The sequence below is a fragment of the Rattus rattus genome, chromosome 14, assembly GCF_011064425.1.
Source record: "Rattus rattus isolate New Zealand chromosome 14, Rrattus_CSIRO_v1, whole genome shotgun sequence".
Classification (NCBI taxonomy): domain Eukaryota; kingdom Metazoa; phylum Chordata; class Mammalia; order Rodentia; family Muridae; genus Rattus; species Rattus rattus.
In genome coordinates this window covers 73555453-73574345 of record NC_046167.1, presented here as the reverse complement: position 1 = coordinate 73574345, position 18893 = coordinate 73555453, and the positions used below count along the sequence as shown (strand labels likewise).

Here is an 18893-nt window from a genome sequence, read left to right as displayed (position 1 = left end):
GCTTGCCAATAACAAGGCCTTAGGCTGGTTTCCTAATATCGAAAGGGAAAAATACTTATAAGTGCTAAGTAGAATTTTTTTAAAAAGTGTAATCCATTTTAAAAAATTATTTATGTTTGGAGATTATAATTACATTATTTCCTTCCTCTAAATCCTTCCATATACCCGCTCCTTGCTCTCTTTTAAATTCATGGCCTCTTTTTTCATTAACCTGTGTAACAATACACATATATTCAATTTTTTAAATGAATTATGGGTGGGGAGGAAGGACACACAACATGACAACACACACACACACACACACACACACACACACACACACACACACACACACCATGTGTGCATGTGAGTGCAAGTGTCTGCAGAAGCCGGAAGAGTGTTTTCTATCCCTGGAGCTGAAGTTCCAGATAGTTCTGATACACTCCACATATGTGCACTAGGATCCTAACTCTGGTACTCTGCAAAAGCAGTGAGCACTCTTACAGCTGAGCCATTCTAAGGCTTTATCTAACAAGCTCTTAGCATCATGGAGAAAAAGGGACTTAAATCATATTTACAACTGATATCATTAAGAACTATCCATAACTAGACAATCCAGAGAACTGAATAAAGTCCTTGAAATAGTCAGTCCAAGACTGAATGAATGATATGAATCATTACAAAAGTCCAAACCAAGTTGAGCTCGTGCAGTACTCAGAAGGCAGATAGGCAGGTCTACAGAGCCAGTTCTAGGACGGTCAAAGCTACAGAGAAACCAAAAACAAAGGAAAGATGACTCAGCAGTTAAGAGCGTGTTCTGCTCTTACAAAGGACCCAAGTTGGATTCCCAGCACCCACATCAGGTGGCTGAACTCTATCAGGTTCACCTCTTTTGAGACTGCACTCATGTCCACACACTGGAACACACAGGACTGAAGATAATAGGGATAAGATGTAAAACAACAAAGGCTATGAAGCCTACAGTTTACTGGGGCACTGGCCAAGCAGCTCGACATTCTCAAACTTCCGAAGTGGAGCATGTTACACCTTGTGTGCATCTAGAATCCCAGCACTCCGGGGAGGCTGAAGCAAGATGATAGCAATGAGAAAAGTACAGTTTCTTCAACAAACTATTTTGGGAGAATTGTATATCCATATCAAGAGAATTCAGGGCCTTTGTCTTCCACTACACAAAACAATTAACAACAAAGCAAACAGGCACCAGACCCAAAACAATAAAGCGCCCTGAGACAGACAGCAGTTTCCTGGCTACGACCCCTAACAAAAGAGTATCAAGAGCAAAAACAGTAAAAGAGCATTGCAGGAGATGTTAAACTTCTCCCCATCAAAAAAATAAATAAATAAATAAATAAATAAATAAATAAATCTGTGACAGCTAAGCCAGGAGGACAGAGACACTGTCTCAAAGCAACAGAGTGAGAAGGTAACCACAGGATAGGATTTCTTAGCACATTTCTCTTACCTTTATAAAAATGTGCATCCTCTTAAATTGTGATCAGAGGAAACCTATTTCCAGCCTTTTTACTACTAGTATTACACTAATGACTACACTTAAATTTTTAGGCCTACAACCTCCTCAATCCCAAAATGTCAGCTAACTTTCTAAGAAACAAAAGGAAAAAAAAAATTGTCGGGACTTACAAAAAGGAAAAAAGGCTTCTGGTAAGAAATTAACAGCATGCTGCTGAACATCCACTGAGATCTTAAATAAAACTAAAAAGTTTGAAAATACAGATACCCCAGATTTAAATTTCAGTCTTCTAAATAAAACCATTTCTTACTGAAGTGATAACTCCGGCCCTAAGTTTGTAACACATTTTCCATTACAACAAACAGACCCAGGATCTTCGAAAGGGCAACTTTGTCAGAAAAGCAACATTATCAACAAATTATCTTCCCTTTTTACCAGACATAGTCCTTACCTGGCTCAGGGATCTTGGTCTGTGGCGTCAAACTGGGAATTCCTGTCTCCTTTTCTAAGTCGCCCATGCTGACACTGGACTTATCACAAACATTCAGCCGAGGCCCAACTGATTCTGAGTGGCTAACGTGATTGGGATCTGCTGCTGAGTCCTCGAGTATGCTTGTAGGAGGAGCTCTTTGTTCTAAGTAATCATCCCGGCCCTTCTGCACAGGGTCACCAGGAAGTAAGACTCCAAAAGCACCCTCAGAGTTTTCTTTCTCCCTAAATCTACTCGCACGTTTCCCAGGCTTAGGGCGCCTTTGGTTTAAGCGCTGCCACCGCTTTTTAGGGACCACTTGGTCAACACCATGGGGTTCATCATTCTCAATGTTAATTTCAGAGCCCACCTCTGGGCCTTTTCTGTTCTCAAAAGAAGGTTCTTTTTCAAGAATTTTATCAGGGTCAGATTGTTTAACCTTGCTATCAAAATGTACATCAGAAAAATGGGTCTCTTCATTTCTTAAGAGGTCCATTTGCTGAAGGGGCTCTTCTTTAGCAGGATCTTGAGCCCCACCCTTCAATGGGCCATTCACTGAGCCTCCACTTTCTTTGTTTCCCAGTCCGTTAGCTGCAAGTGTCACAGCTGGAAGTCGGCTCAACTTTCTCTTTCGCTCAGTCTTTAAGGCTTTTGGGTTTACTGAAGGTTTTGCCATCTGGGTTGAAATTGTTACTCTCAATTTGGGTGATAGCTTTGCTCGGCCACAGTTGCGCCTTGGGATACAGTTAGAGCGAATTTTACCACAAGCAGGAAGATCTCTTTTGTCAGAAGGTAAGACGGATAGGGGAGAAGACAATTCTCCAGACAATGCAGAGTCACCCCCACCAGGACTCAAGCGAACTGAGTCCTGAGTGCTATCTCCAGGTTTTTCAGAATTGTGTGTGGAGCCTCCTAACACCAAAACCTTTGATGTTCCTACAGGACTACCAGAAGAACAGTCCCCACGATCTGGAGTACGGTAGGAAGCCAGATTTTGAGCAGTCATCAACCTTTGCTCCTTTGTCTTACTATCATGCATATCTTTCAGCATCATTAGCAATGTGCTAAACTTGTAATCTGGTTCGATGGGTATATGATTCTGACTAGAAGCAGAAGAAAACAGTAACGGCTTTGATGACTTGGATGTTCCAGAATCACTGACATCCTCACTTAATGATCTGTAAGAGAGCTCCTTCAATTCTGACAGCACATGCTTCACCACTGCTGTTTCTATGTCACTCGAATCTCTGGTTTTCTCATGCATATTGTTCAGTAGTTTTAGTCCTTCCCCTTTCCCACTTTTGGATATGCTGGTCATAGGAGAGCCGTTGGTATCAGAAGAACAGCATTTCAAACTGAGGTCCTCACTCGTAGCTGAGGTTTCTGCAGCAGTTGGGCTTTCTTTATGCTTACATTTTATACTCCGGAACTTGGGCTGTCGGCATTTCAAAGGTAACAGAGTTTGATTTGCAAGCCCACCCTTTGTCAGTGAGTTTTCATTACGAATGCCTGGCGGTGCATTGAATTTTGTAGTGAGACCATCATTTCTAAATTCTGGTTGGGGTTTGGGAATAGGACTACTGATTTTAAGATCAGAAAGATTGACCTGAGATATCTCAGCAGTTCCAGGCTCCACTGTCTTGGTAGAATCCATTAAGTGATCTGTATGTGAATTAGTAATAAGGGATTTCTGTTTCTCTTTTACCCTGTTTGTGGCAGGATACCTAGAATACTTTGTTTCATTTTTGTGCACGGATAAAGCATTCTCTGTTTTATCCAATGCATCTGTAACTTCGAGGACACTTTTATGGAATTCCGAGTTGTGTTCTGTAGGATCCAGGTCACTGCTGCCATCATCGGAAGTGGTACACACACTGACAGAATCACTTCGCTTTTCCTCATCACCAGCTCCAACATAGAGGAGCTGTACTTTTGAGCTGCAGACCTGGCCTGGTTGGAGTTTCTTTTTCTCTCCAGAATGTTTAGAGATTAAAGCACTTTCAGACAAACCTGATAAAGAATCACAATTTGGAGTCTCAAAATCTGTCTTAGCAGTGTTCTGTCCACACGAGGAAAAGAGGAACTGTCCTGGTGCGGCGCTAGACCCTGTGAGGCTGTTTGCTATCCTGGAAAGTTCATTAGAAGCCTGTTTATCAGATACACCCCCAGAGAGAAAGTCTAGGCCAAGGTTCTCTGGAGACTTCCCCCTCCGTTCTTCTTTCTGTGCTTCGAATGGCATGAGGCCCTTTTTCACACTAGTCCTTTTTATATTATCAGAGCTTTTCCTAACTCGAGACTTGGCACAGGGCTTTTCCTTTTCATCTGCAGAATGCTCAGAATCAAAAGCCAGAGACTTCAAGCAGCCATTAAGCAACAAGTCATGTTCTGAATCAGGATCGTTCGCACAGTCCTCGAATGGCATGTCTTCCTCGCTGTCCAGCTTGGCCGAGCTGGGGACACACTTCTGGGTCTTAGGTCCTCTGGGAACATCACACTGCTCAGCAAGGCCAACACTGGCTTCCCACTTACTCAGGATTTTCTGAGGAACCTTAAATTAAAAGGAAAATAAGAATATCATTCATTCAAAAAAAAAAAAGGAAGGAAGGGAGGGAGGGAGGAAAAACAGGAAGATAAAAACATCTCAAAGCAGAATCAACCTAAAATCTTACTGTTCTGTTTTGCTTTTGTTTTCAAGACAGGGTCTCACTATGCAGATCTCGCTGTCCTGGAACTCACTGTGTAGGTAGATCAGGCTGGTCTCTGCCTCCCACATACTGGGATCAAACACATCCACTACTACTCCTTGAAAAACTTGCTGTTCTTATTCAAAGTCTCCTTTCTGAAGCCAGGCAGCCCAGCCCCAACCCCACTCCCCCAGAAAAGGAAACGAGGCCGTCCAGCTTGTTGCTGAGTCGGGGTTGTCTGTGCAGCTACCACGCCTGGCTCTTCTATTTCTTATACAATTTACTATGAAAACTGCGCAAGGTTTGTCCCGGCTGGCTTTGACTGTCTACTTCACACAAGCTAGAGTCATCAGAGAGGATGGCGCCTCAGCTGAGGAAAGGCCTCCATGAGACCCAGCTGTAAGGCATGTTCTCAATTAGTGATCAATGTGGGAGGGCCCAGCCCACTGTGGGTGGGGCCAGCTCTACGTAGGGTGCTTTTACGTTCTGTAAGAGAGCAGGTCGAGCAGGTCATGGAGAACAAGTCGGTAAGCAGCACTCCACCTCTCACACTGCCTCAGCATCAGTTCACGCCTCCAGGATCCTGCCCTGTTTGAGTTTCTGTCCTGACTTCCTTCACAGCAATGAATAGTGCTGTGTGTAGAAGTGTAAGCAGAATAATCTCTTTCCTCCCCAACTTGCTTTTTGATCATGGTGTTTTGTCACAGCAACAAAAACTCTTAAGACAAGAGGGTACCAGCTTAGTGGGTATTGTTGTAACAGGCCTGACCATATTCTGGGTGGTTGTGGAAGGACTCTGGAACTTTGGACTAGAAGAGCCACAGAGTATTAAGAGCTCAGTGGGGTGTCCCATAGGACCTTGAATGATAAGAATGTTGAGAGCAGTGTAGAATATGGAAGGCCTGGCTTGTGAAGCTTCAGACAAATTTAAATACTGTCAAGGCCGTCTGCTATTTTAAATTAAATCTGTCACCCCGATCAGCTGGGGCTGCAGAGCCAACCACAATTAACAAGATACTAGCACCACTAAAGTGAAACCTTGAATTATTGGGACAACTGATGCTGGTTAGCTAGAGCTAAGGAATTAGTGATCTTTTACCTCAGCATCACTGAGGTAAAATCTGGGAAGTGTTTCCTAAGCTCACAGAGGCAGCCAAGGCTGTTCCTCGTGCTGGCACCCAGACTCTGTGATATGCAAGAGTCACCCAGATAGTGGTGGTTTGGGAAGGCATAGAGTTCATGAAGAGCAGCTGAGGACTGGCACTGTGAGAGGCCATTGGTGAAGTTGCAGCCTTAGTGGCAGTTGAAGATCCAGGACAGAGGGGGTCATGTGAAGAAGTTGAAGTTTGACACCATGAAAAGAGCCTCAATGAGGCCATTAGTGAAAGTGTAGTCCAGTTGTAGAAGACCCCAGCGTTCTGGAGATGCCAGTACCATGGGATGACCACCAAGAATAGCAGCAGCAGTGGTGTAGAGCCAGCTGGAGTCTAGAAGTCAAACTTGAGTGTACTACAGAGGGCAGAACCAGAGAACTGACCCTAAGCCCTTTGGAGGATCCCAGTAGACCATGAGTGGATCCCAGATACCGGATGGTTGGAGTTTGGTTTTGCTTTGATTTGATTGTTTGTGCCCTCATTTTTCGCTCTTGAAGTAATAATTTGGTTTATTTATTTATTATGATTTTATTACTATTTATTTATGTGAGATCTTGGGGATGAATAAGAAGGAAGGGATCACTATCCTTAATAGTGATGTGTTTGTGTGTCAGCTATACCGGCTGGTCTTCTCTGACAACTTGACACAAGCTGGAGTCATCAGAAAGAGAGGAGCCTTAGCTCAGGAAGTGTCTCCATGAGATGCAGCTGTAAGGCATTTTCTCAACTAGTGATCAGTAGGGTTGGGCTCAACTCATTGGGTATGGTATCATCCTCGGGCTGGTAGTCCTGGATTCTATAAGGAAGCAGACCAGTAAGCACCTCCCGCCACCCCATCTTCCCTCTCATGCTCTGGCACTGTCTCTGCATCAGTTCCTGCTCTATTTGAGTTCCTGTCCTCACTTTCTTCAATGGTAAACAGTGCTGTGGAAGTGTCAGTGGGGTAAACTTTTTTTCCCCTCCAACTTGCTTCTTGGTCAGAATGTTTTGTATCAGCACCCAAACTCCTAAGTGTTGTGTACCTATAGTCCCAGCTACTCAGGAGACAGGAGCCCAGGAGTTGACAGTTAGTTGAGGAAAAACAGCAAGAGCCTATCAACTAATCAACTGAATGACTGTAACATAGAGTGAGACCACAGGGATAGAGAATGATAACTGTGAGAACTAGTAGGAAAAAGGAATAGGAACTATGGTTTAGGGGTGGAGCTTCAGCTTCACAAAACAAAAGAGCAAGGGCTGATGATGTAGCTCAACCACTGGTGCTTCCCTGACGGCCTGAGGCCCTGGATCCAATGCCCAACATGGGGTGGAGGGCATGAATGGACTGACACCAGAGACAGACACACAGAGAAAAAAAAGACAATGAATGACAAGTTTGTAACTTGTATTTTAACAAAAGAGCAAGGTTAGACAGGGCTACAGAGCAAGACCCTGTCTCAAATATGCACATGTGCACACACAATTTTTAACAAAAGAAATTGAACTTTTCTTCTCAGCAAACTGTAACAAAGCATCAAGCAAAAGATACAAGTGTTGAATTCCCAGCACCATATAAATTAAAGGTGATGATGTATTTCTGAAATCCAGCACTTGGAGGGTGGCAGTAGGAGGACCATGTCAAAGTCATCCACATTACAAAAACAACAAACCACCACCTTTTGGGTTGGGCTGAATGGCAAATGCCATTCCTCCCAGCACTCACTCCATGACAGAGGCGAGCAGATGGTGGAGTTCAAAAGCCAACATGGGCTGCACACTGACTTAGCAGATTCTACGACAGACAGGGCTAAAGAGACCCTGTCTCAAAAACAAACAAAAATGTTCATAAACCTAAACAAATGATTCATAACATGCTATGTTTTATTAACATAAACAAACGCATGGTGGCACACGCCTATTTCCCAGCATTCCTGAGGACTATGGCAAGAGAGCTGTTGAGTCTGAGATTGCCATTCAACAGGAGACCCTGCCTAGAGCAACAAAAGGAGACAAAGTCCACCACACAAAGAGAAATGTTCATGAGTAAAATATAACCAGGAATGAAACTACAAAATAAAAACTGGCAAAACCCAAAAGAACTAAAACTACTGAAACACCATCCCAAAGTCGTTATAGGAACATCTCAAGGATCCCAGCACCTGGAGAGTGTGGGCAAGCAAGCCTATGTTCAAGCACAGTCCAAAATGCAGAACAAGACCTGTCTAAAACCCAACCAACCAACAAGGTAAGCACAATATTCCCTTTTTATTCTTTTCATTTTCCTGTTCACTCCTAGGGATAAAAACAAGGGATTTATGCTTAGTAGGCAAGAACTCTTCCAGTAAGCTACATCCTTAACCCTCATTCTAACAATCCCTTTCTTCTTACATAAAAGATTAACCAAAGGGGCTGGAGAGATGGCTCAGTGGTTAAGAGCACTGACTGCTCTTCTAGAGGTCCTGAGTTCAAATCCCAGCAACCACATGGTGGCTCACAACCATCTGTAATGGGATCTGATGCCCTTTTCTGGTGTGTCTGAGGACAGCGACAGTGGACTCCTGTACATAAAGAAGCTAGCCAAAGAAGCCAGGCAGTGGTGGTGCATGCCTTTAGTCTCAAACTTAAGAGGCAGGTGGAGCCCTCTAAGTTTGAGGCTAGCGTGGTCTACAGAGTGAGTTCCAGGACAGCTAGGGCGATACAGAGAAACTCTGTCTCAAAAAAACAAAAAAGACAATCAAAGAAGACTGGTCACTCCATAATAGTGTCCATTACCTCTTTGCTAAGTCAGAGTTAGATAGAATCCCTTCCGTGTAAAGTTGTATAAAAACTAGGCACAGCTAATGCCTACCAAATAGGCTACTTTCTAGCTATTATTTCTGTAAATACCCTGTTAACTGAAGGTAATAGTATATTCCAAATCTATTAACACTGCTTCTTCCATAAGCCAACCCACAGGAAGCTGAATTTTTGAGATTCTTTTGTTTATATATTGTCTTTACCTTATGCCTATATCCTTTTTCTTTCTGTTTCCCTCTTTTCCTAAGGACAGGTAGTTCTTCAAATTGATGTCTGCCTTCAAACATGACGATTGCTTTTCCAGCCACCCAGGCTTTTTCAGAAGGATCTCCAAAAGCCTCCACGTAGTATTCTCGATATGGCCTCCTATTGGCAACTAGATAAAAATGAAAAAGAAAGTGTCATTTCTTCAAAAGGATGAGTACTCACCATCACAAGAATAGCCAAACCTCCTATTGCCATAGGAGCCTAGACTGTAGACAGCTGGCACCACACCTGACAACCTGAGTTCAACCTGAGTTTGGTGTCCAGCAAACCCACGATGGGAGGAGAGCTGTTAAAGCACTTGCTGAGCATTTAAGAGCCCAAAAGCAGATGTAGCTGGAGAGGTGGCTCAGCATCTCGTTAAGAGCGATTCTGTGTTCCAGATACCCCCATTCAGTCCCTAGCACTCAAATCAGGCAGCTCACAATCTCTCTAACACCGCTTCAGGAGATCCAACACCTTTTGCCCTCTGTGCACACCCTCAAACACACATACAAGTAAGTCAAAGTACTTTTAAGGAGCTAAAGATAACTCAGCAGGTAAAAGCATGGACAGCTCTTGCAGCGGACCTGAATTCAGTTCCCGTGCCCAACTCTAGTGGCTCACAATTGCCTATCACTCCGGCTCTGAGGAACCCAATACTCTGACTTCCACAGGCTTGTGCACTCATTGCCCACACACAGACAACCACACATATACATAGTTAAATCTTCATAGACACAGGGCGCAGCCATTAAGGGAGCTGGCTGTTCTTTCAGAGGACCAATGTTTGGTTTGTAGCTCCCATATAGTGGCTACCAACATGACCTCCAGTTCCAGGGGCTCTGATACCCCTTTCCTGGCCTCCACAGGCACTGCACACATGGGAGTGTTCAGGTAAACCACCTTCACTATTAAAAAAAAAATCTTAAAAAAAAAAAGGTGTAGGCTAGGCAAGGTGGTGCACATTTTTAATCCTAGTGCGTGGGAGGCAGAAGCAGGCCAGCCTGGTGTACAGGGCCAGTTCCAAGTCAGTAAGATTTCATCTCAAAACAAAAATAAAAACCGTGATGAGCTGGCTGAGAAGTGAGGTCAATCCAACAACGAACAGTGACTAGCCCTGACTGAGGATGTAGTTCAGTCAGCAAAACATATATGCTTAACATGTATAAATCCCTGTAGGTACAATCCGACCACATGAACCACGTTCTTAGATACCAGCACCATTTAACTACAGCAAAGGAGCCAACAGCTGAAAGTCACTATGATCTATGAAACAAACAGCACGGGTCAGAGAAATAAGCACCTACACTATGTCTAATAATTCCCAGTTCAATCCCCAAGACCTACTTAGTACAAAGAAGAAACCCCCACAAGTCCTATAACCTCCACACATGTTGCATACACAGCTGCACATGTAGTCACACATACACAGTCTCTTTTTAAAGATTAACTTTATTTTCCTTGATGCAAGGTCTTCATAGGCTGGTCTTAGCTCACAGTTCCCCTGCCCTGGCCTCGAAAGTGTATGAATTACAAGAATCAGTACCTCTTGGAGAAGCCCACACCATCAGCATCCACATCAGCATTAACTTACAACTTCTATAAAAAGAATAATGACTGAAATAATTCAAACTAAATATCAAAAGATCTAGCTGAGACAGACATGGGAGAATCATGCCTCTAATACCACAACTCTGGGGCCCAAAGCAGAAGACTCAAAGCCACACTGGACTATAAAGTAAGTTCTAGGCCAGCCTGAGCTATATCAAGAGACCTTATCTAAAAATAAGAGCTGCATACGTGCCTTTAATCCTAGCGATTGGGAGACAAGCAGATCTCTTTCTATAAAATTAAAACTAGCCTGCTCTATAGAAGAGTCTCAGGCCAGCCAGGGCTATAGAGCGAGAATCTGTCTCAAGAAAAAAAAGTTAAAAGAATGCACCTAAGCTGAGGTTAGTAGAGGCAGGTGAATCCAAAGGTCAAGGCCATAATTTTAATTTAATTTACACAATAAATTTAATTACACAATAATTTTAAAGGTATTAAACTGTTAGAAAACAGGAAACTCTCTCAAAAACAGAAAGAGATGGCTCAGAGCTAAAAGCACACACTACTCTTTCAGGGGACCCAACTTCAATTCCCAGCTCTCATTTCCCAAGGCCAACAGTCACTTGTAATTCTAGTTTTGAGATTCTACTTTACCCCACCAGTACTGGTGTTACAGAGCACGCCTCACTGCCTGGATTATTTTCTGAGTGCTGAGAACTGAAAAGTCCTCATGCTTTGAAAGGAAAGAACTTTACTGACTGAGCCATCCCCCAGACCCAAATTTGTGTTTTCCAACATCATTTGAAATACTTAACCTAAAAGGGGACACACACACACACACACACACACACACACACACACACACACACACTGTATTTTTATATACTATACTATACGACACTAATTTTTACATTCATATCAAATAGGAACTGCCACAAATCTGTAATTGCTATATCTAAATGTATATAGTTTTTAATTTTATACTTATATTTTCTATAGGTATGAAATTTTTCAAAGAAAAAGTTGGAAAAAAAGAACAAGGGGCAGGCAAGACAGATCAAGCAGTAAAGAAAGACATATGGCCAAGCCTGACAGTCTGAATTCAATCTCAAAGAAACATAGTGAGGGAGAGAGACAGGACCCCTCCAAGTCTGCTGACATCCACACCAAGCCCCAGGGCATGTGGACCTATACATGCAAATGTATGAACACACACAATTTTTAAAATTACATGCCACAACATCTCTCATGGGCTACTAGAAAGCAGCAAAAGCAAACCAAGTTGAGTAATAAGGACTCAGGGTAAACAGAGTCATTACCACAAACATTCAGTAAGGGTTTTTTTTTTTTTTTTTAACACAACCGATTACAGCTTGTCATAGTAAACCTGAAAGACAAGACAACAAAACTGCAAGTATTTAAAGAGGGAAAAATAGGAAAAAAGACATGAACTAACCAGCCATGAGCTTATTTCTCTAAAATGCAATGGGATTCTCAGAAAGCGTCAGGCCCACATGTGGTCTGTATATATACACACAAGAAGAATGTTCAAAGATATAAAATGAATAAATAAAATAATAAAATCTGGGGTTGGGGGTTTAGCTCAGTAGTAGAGCGCTTGCCTATGAAGTGCAAGGCCCTGGGTTCGGTCCCCAGCTCCGAAAAAAAAAAAAGGGAAAAAAAAAAAAAAAAAAAAAAGTTTGTTCCCATTCTCCAAAAAATAATAATATTTTAAAAAAGCAAACACTAGAAGGCTTAAGAGATGGGGCTGTGGGGGTTGGAGATTTAGCTCAGTGGTAGGCGCTTGCCCTGGCGCAAGACCCTGGGTTCGGTCCCCAACTCGAGAAAAAAAAAAAAAAAGAGAGATGGGGCTGTGGTTGAGCATTGGCTCTTCTTCCAGAGGATCCAGGTTCAAGTCCTTCAATTACCAACACCCACATGGAAGCTCCAAACTGTCTTTAGCTCCAGTTCCAAAGGAGTCCAACACTCTCACACTGACACACACAGTTCCAAAGGAGTCCAACACTCTCACACTGACACACACAGGCAAAACACCAATGCACATAATGTACAAATGAATCATTAAAAAGAAAAACGAAAAAGCAAGCAATACAAACACAGCCCAGAACTGTGTATCAAAGGCCCTGTCACAGGGCCCTGTTCCTAGCAGGTGTTAAAACTGTTTGGTCTGCAGTTACACCTCTCCTGGGCATATCCCCAAAAGATGCCCCAACATATAACAAAGACACGCGCTCCACTATGTTCATAGCAGTCTTATTTATAATAGTCAGAAGCTGGAAAGAACCCAGATGTCCTTCAACAGAGGAATGGATACAGAAAATGATCTACACAATGGAATATTACTCAGCTATCAAAAACAATGACATCATGAAATTTATAGGCAAATGGATGGAAATGGAAAATTTCATCCTGAATGAGGTAACCCAATCACAGAAAAACACACATGGTATGCACTCACTGATAAGTGGATATTAGCCCAAATGCTCGAATTACCCTAGAAGCACAGAACACATGAAAATCAAGACGGATGATCAAAATGCGAACGCTTCACTCCTTTAAAAGGGGAACAAGAATACCCTTGGCAGGGAATAGGGAGGCAATGTTTAGAACAGAGGCAGAAGGAACACCCATTCAGAGCCTGCCCCACATGTGGCCCATACATATACAGCCACCAAACTAGATCAGATGGATGAAGCAAAGAAGTGCAGGACGACAGGAACCGGATGTAGATCTCTCCTGAGAGACACAGCCAGAATACAGCAAATACATAGGCGAATGCCATCATTAAACCACTGAACTGAGAACGGGACCCCTGTTGAAGGAATCAGAGAAAGGACTGGAAGAGCTTGAAGGGCTGGAGACCTCATATGAACAACAATACCAAGCAACCAGAGCTTCCAGGGACTAAGCCACTACCCAAAGACTATACATGGACTGACCCTGGGCTCCAACCTCATAGGTAGCAATGAATAGCCTAGTAAGAGCACCAGTGGAAGGGGAAGCCCTTGTCCTGCCAAGACTGAACCCCCAGTGAACGTAATTGTTGGGGGAAGGGTGGTAATGGGGGGGAGGATAGGGAGGGGAACACCCATATAGAAGGGGAGGGGAGGGGTTAGGGGGATGTTGGCCCGGAAACCGGGAAATGGAATAACAATTGAAATGTAAATAAGAAATACCCAAGTTAATAAAGATGGAGGGAAAAAAAACTGTTTGGTCTGGTTCTCAGGACATTATCTATTTGGTTACTAGCTTGCAGCTATTCTTTTTTACTGGACTCTAATTTCCCACAAGGATAATAAGCAAGGTGGGTTTGTTTTTGTTTTGTTTTTTTTTTATTGTACTGGGATAGAATTTAACCTATGTTTGACAAACAGTGGGATGCAATTAGCATACACAAAGAAAGCTACTGTAAGTAAGAAGGTAAAATTGAATCTTCAAACTTGTGGAACGTTACAGATAGCTAACTTAATGTCAATCTGGCATGGACTGGACCGTTTGGGAAAAGGAAACCTCAGTTAAGAAAATGCCCCGGGGTTGGGGATTTAGCTCAGTGGTAGAGTGTTTGCCTAGCAAGCGCAAGGCCCTGGGTTCAGTCCCCAGCTCCGAAAAAAAAGAAAAGAAAAGAAAAAAGAAAAGAAAAGAAAATGCCCCACCAGGCTGGCCTGTGAGGAAGCCATCGGTGATCAATGTAGGAGCAATTAGCTCACTGTGCACGGTGCCATCCCTGGGCAGGTAGTCCTGGGTGCTATGAGAAAGCAGGCTGAGGAAGCCAATAAGCAACCCCTCCATTGTTTCTGCTTGTTCCTACCTCCTGGGTTATGCCCTGCTTGAGTTCCTGCCCTGATTTCCTCAGCTCCCTGAAGTGTAAGACGGATCCCCACACATCTCCATGCTTTCAGTCAGTGTTCCACCATCACACTTTAGACTACTCTAAGACTGGGAAGCAGAGGCAGACAGCTGTCTTGAGTCAGGTGCGAGCCTAGACTACACAGGATGGTCCAGACAGCAAGAGCTATGGAGTAAGATTTATTTTTTTTTTTAAAAAGGCAGCCAGGCACACACCTTCAATCCCAGGACTCAGATGGAAGCAGCAGATAGATCCTGTGAGTGCGAGGCTAACCTGGTCTACAAAGTGAGGACAGCCAGTGCTTGTTACACAGAGAATCTGTCTAGGAAAGTCATTAAAAAAAATAAATAAAAATTTTTAAAAAAAGGAGGTTGGGGATTTAGCTCAGTGGTAGAGCGCTTGCCTAGCAAGCGCAAGGCCCTGGGTTCAGTCCCCAGCTCCAAAAAAAAAAAAAAATTTAAAAAAAGGAAACAAAACAAAAAACCTACAAACACAGGTAAAGTAACTGAAAAAAAAAAAAAATCAATTCTAGTACTGATGAGGTAACTCAGCCATTAGGAGTACTTGCTGCTCTTACAGAGAACCTGAACTGAGGGTTGATTCCCAGCACATGGCAGGTAAACACCAGCCACAACACCAATTCCCAGTGCCCTCTCTAGACTCCACAGGCACTGGGTATGTATGTGGTACACATACATACAGGCAGGCAAAACACATAAAATGAAAATAAAAATAAATCCTTCAAAAACAGAGATGGCTCAGCAATTAAGAGCACTCTTTAGGGGGTTGGGGATTTGGCTGGTGGTAGAGCACTTGCCTAGCAAAGCCCTGGGTTTGTCCTCAGCTCTGGGGAGGGGGGAGGATGTTAATAAAAAAAAAAAAAAAAAAAGAGCACTCTTCAGGAAAACCAAGGTTCAAACTCCCAGCACCACGTGGCAGCTAACAACTGTCTCAAAACTTAAACTATAAAATTAACTTCAGCAATCTCACTTTTCTTTTTTTCTTTTTGGTTGTTTTCTGGGACAGTATAATACTGCAGTAGAAGCAAGATGGTCACTAGTTGGAAGCCAAGCAGGTTCCAGACCAAGACTGTATAGTAGTAACACCCTAGTCTTCAAAAAAATAAAAATAGGCATCTGAGTTAGACAGCCAAAACCCAAGCCTTACAATTGCAGCTCACAGGGCTTCAAAGCTACTGGCCTACGAGAGCACTTGCACTCAGGGACACATTCTCAACAATACATAACAGATAATTATAAAAATTAATAATAAAAATTTAATTAATTCATTATAAAAATGAATTATTTTAAAATAAGTACATCAAGTTTTAGACCTTAGCTTTCAAAGTACCTTAGCTTCAAATGTAGCAAACCAAGTAAGAAAAACAAACAATAATCAAAGAAAATATTCCAAATCAAGATGGTTTTTGTCATTCTTTCTAGTTGAGAATGTTTCATGTACCCCATATTGGCCTCAAACTCACTGGGTATAAAAGGATGACCTAGAAATCCTTGATCTCTCCAGCTTCCAAGCTCCAAAGTCAGAGGTTCTCAACTTGTGGGTCACAACCCCTTTAGGAGTCAAATGACCCTTTGACAAAAGTCACCTAAGACCATTAGAAAATATCGATATTGGTATTACAACTCAAAACAGTAGCAAATCTCAGTTATGAAGTAGCAACAAAAATGTTATGGTTGGGGTCACCACAAGATGAGGAACTGTATTAAAGGGTCGCAGCACTGGGAAGGTTGAGAATCACTGCCCTGAGTGCTGCCATACTGGGCATGAACTGCCTTAGCCAGCAAGATTTCAAAATGAGTTATTTTATTTTAGCCTTTAAATTATCAAACACTTGATAGCTAAAGTATATAAATACACAAAAAACTAACTCTGGACAATGTAAACTTTTTTCCAAATTTTTGTAATATTTTTATTTACTGTCTGTTCATGGATAGCACACATGTGGAGGTCAGATAGCAACTTGTGGTAGTTCTCTCCCCCACCATATGTAGCCCTACGAACCAACTCAGATCTTCAGGCTTATACTTCAAACATGTCGAGCCATTTCTCAGGCTAAAGACAATGTAAATTATTTTTTTCTTTTCTTTTATAAAAATACTTATTTATTTAATTTTTATGTGTGAGTGATCAGTCTTCCCACACACCCTGAAGAGGGCATCAGATTCCATTACAGATGGTTGTGAGTCACCATTTGGTTGCTGGGAACTGACTGAACTCAGGGTCTCTGTAAGGGCAGACAGTGCTATAAACCACTGAGCCACCTCTCCAGCCCCCACAATGTAAATTCTTTTTTTTTTTTTTTCCGGAGCTGGGGACCGAACCCAGGGCCTTGCGCTCGCTAGGCAAGCGCTCTACCGCTGAGCTAAATCCCCAACCCCGTAAATTCTTAATTAAATAGTCTAAGGTCAAGAGATGACCCTCAGTTTGTAACGTGCCTTCCTACAATGTACAAGCTCTCAGGCTAAATGACAGCACCACATAAACTGGGTGGAAACACCTGATATCCCAGCACATGGGGGTGGAGGAAGAGCACGTTGTCAGACAGGTCAAGGCCAGCCTGAGAAACATGAAACCTCATTTCCAAAAAGTGGGGGGTGGGGGGAGACATACGTTAATTGGAAAAACTAAATTTTCATTTTCCATTGTATACCTACAAAATAACTGAGATTTTTGTTTTGTTTTGTTTTTTTGAGACAGGGTTTCTTTGCATAACAGTAGTGATTTTCCTGGAACTCACTCTGTAGACCAAGCTGGCCTTAAACTCAGAGATCCACCTGCCTCTGCCCCCCAAGTGCTGGGATCAAAGGCGTGCACCACTGCCCTGAGATCTTAAAATTTAAAATATAATCTCACTACGTAGGTGTCCTGGAATCCATGATTCTCCTGACTCCATGGAATTCCAGGCAAGTACTATTAGCCTGGTCTACCTACTTCTCAATCTCAACAAACTTCAAAAACAACTAAAAAAGAGAAAGGTGTTAATTCCTAAATATCTCCAAGAGAACGTAGTACTGCTAAGTGACAGAAACCCGCATTCAAACTAAAAGTAGCTATAAGGTCACGATTCCACATTGTATTTTATATAACAAATAATCAACTGTAAGTTATTACCTTTCATTTTTGAGTGCGTATTAATCAATGGATCAGAACAAATCCTGCAGGGCCACCATGGGCGTCTCTTGAATTTTGCCCAAATGAGATCTCCAACTTCATATTTCAGTGGTGTAGACTTTTTCTTCGGGTGACACTTTAGACAAGACATAGAGAATCAGTAAGAATAAAAAACCTTCCAAGTATTACCCGCCAACTAGAATTCTGAACAGCAACGCCTAGAAACACAAAATGAAAACCTAGCGGGCCAGCGGCACCTGTTCTACTGTTGGAGAGAGGACGACTCAGCGCGATTTCCCTGCCCCGATTGCTCACAGCACAGCATGGCCTTAGAATAATCCCCAATCTGCTCTAGTCATTAATGGTTATGATGAAAGAAAATGAAATGCTAAAACCACACAGCACATGATGGTACAAGGCTTTAACTTTAGTATTTGTGAGGTAAGAGGCAAGAATAGATCACTAGTTCAAGATCAGCCTGGTCTACACACAGAGCTCCAGATAGCCAGGACTACATAGTGAGACCCTGCCTCAAACAACACCAAATCAAACTCTAGAAGTATAGGTCATATTATACTCATACCAATACACACCTAAATATTTCCCGTAATAAACAAGGAACATATACAAAATATTACACAGTACAACTCTAAACAACATTCAAATAGAATACAATATAAATATAAATGAATCTCTTAGGATTGCTCAGGCTGAATCTTTCCTCCAAAAATAGGGTATCTAATTGCCCCCGTTCAGCCCCAGGTCCATGTCTCTCTCTAAGCAGAGATGCTGCCTTCAGAGGAATGCTTGTGTTTCACAGGCCTGAGACTCCAGTCCCACATAGTCGAAGAAGATGAAAACATACTAAGGTGTTTTGCAGAGGCCAAAATACCTAGACTAGAAGGACTAAAAACAATCTTTCCTCTTTACTCCAAGTGAATATGAAACAGTGTGATTTCACCCTAAGGGCCGTGTCTTCAAAGGTGCTTAGAGAGTTCCTCTATCGGATTAAATCTTCCTTCCTAAATAAATGCCTGAAACTATCAACTTGGTACTCAAGTGATCATAAAGAGTATAAGAAATCAATTCATTAAAATAATCCAAGTAAATGATAAATAATGCCCTTATTCAAAAGCTATCTTTCATCCTAAAGACTGCTTTCTTTTGGGACTGGAGAGAAAGATCAATTAGAGCATATACACTATTCCAGAGGATTGTGGGGAGTTTCACCATTTGCACACACACACACACACACACACACACACACACACACACACACACACACACACACACACACACACACACACACACATCGGGTGACCACAACCATCTGTAATTTGACTTCCAGAGGGTTGAAGGCTCTCTTCTGGACCCTACAGAACCAAACATACACTGGTACAGTCAGACATGAAGACAAAACACCCACAAAAATTTTAAAAAAGACTTTCACAGAATGCATGTGAAACAGAATGACTTAGGATGCTTCAAAATACCCATGTATGTAAATTGAGTTCAACTGAAACTACGACAGTTTTGTCACTAAGGA

General features: G+C 42.4%; 1 protein-coding gene across 1 annotated transcript in view; it reads right to left on the bottom strand.

The window, feature by feature from the left end:
- Nsd1 (nuclear receptor binding SET domain protein 1) overlaps positions 1-18893 on the bottom strand; it is a 106047-nt gene that overhangs the window by 64527 nt on the left and 22627 nt on the right. Inside the window, 3 exon segments of the mRNA XM_032884593.1 lie at positions 1923-4488; positions 8757-8929; positions 17348-17483. Coding sequence (XP_032740484.1) covers positions 1923-4488; positions 8757-8929; positions 17348-17483 — 2875 coding nt within the window.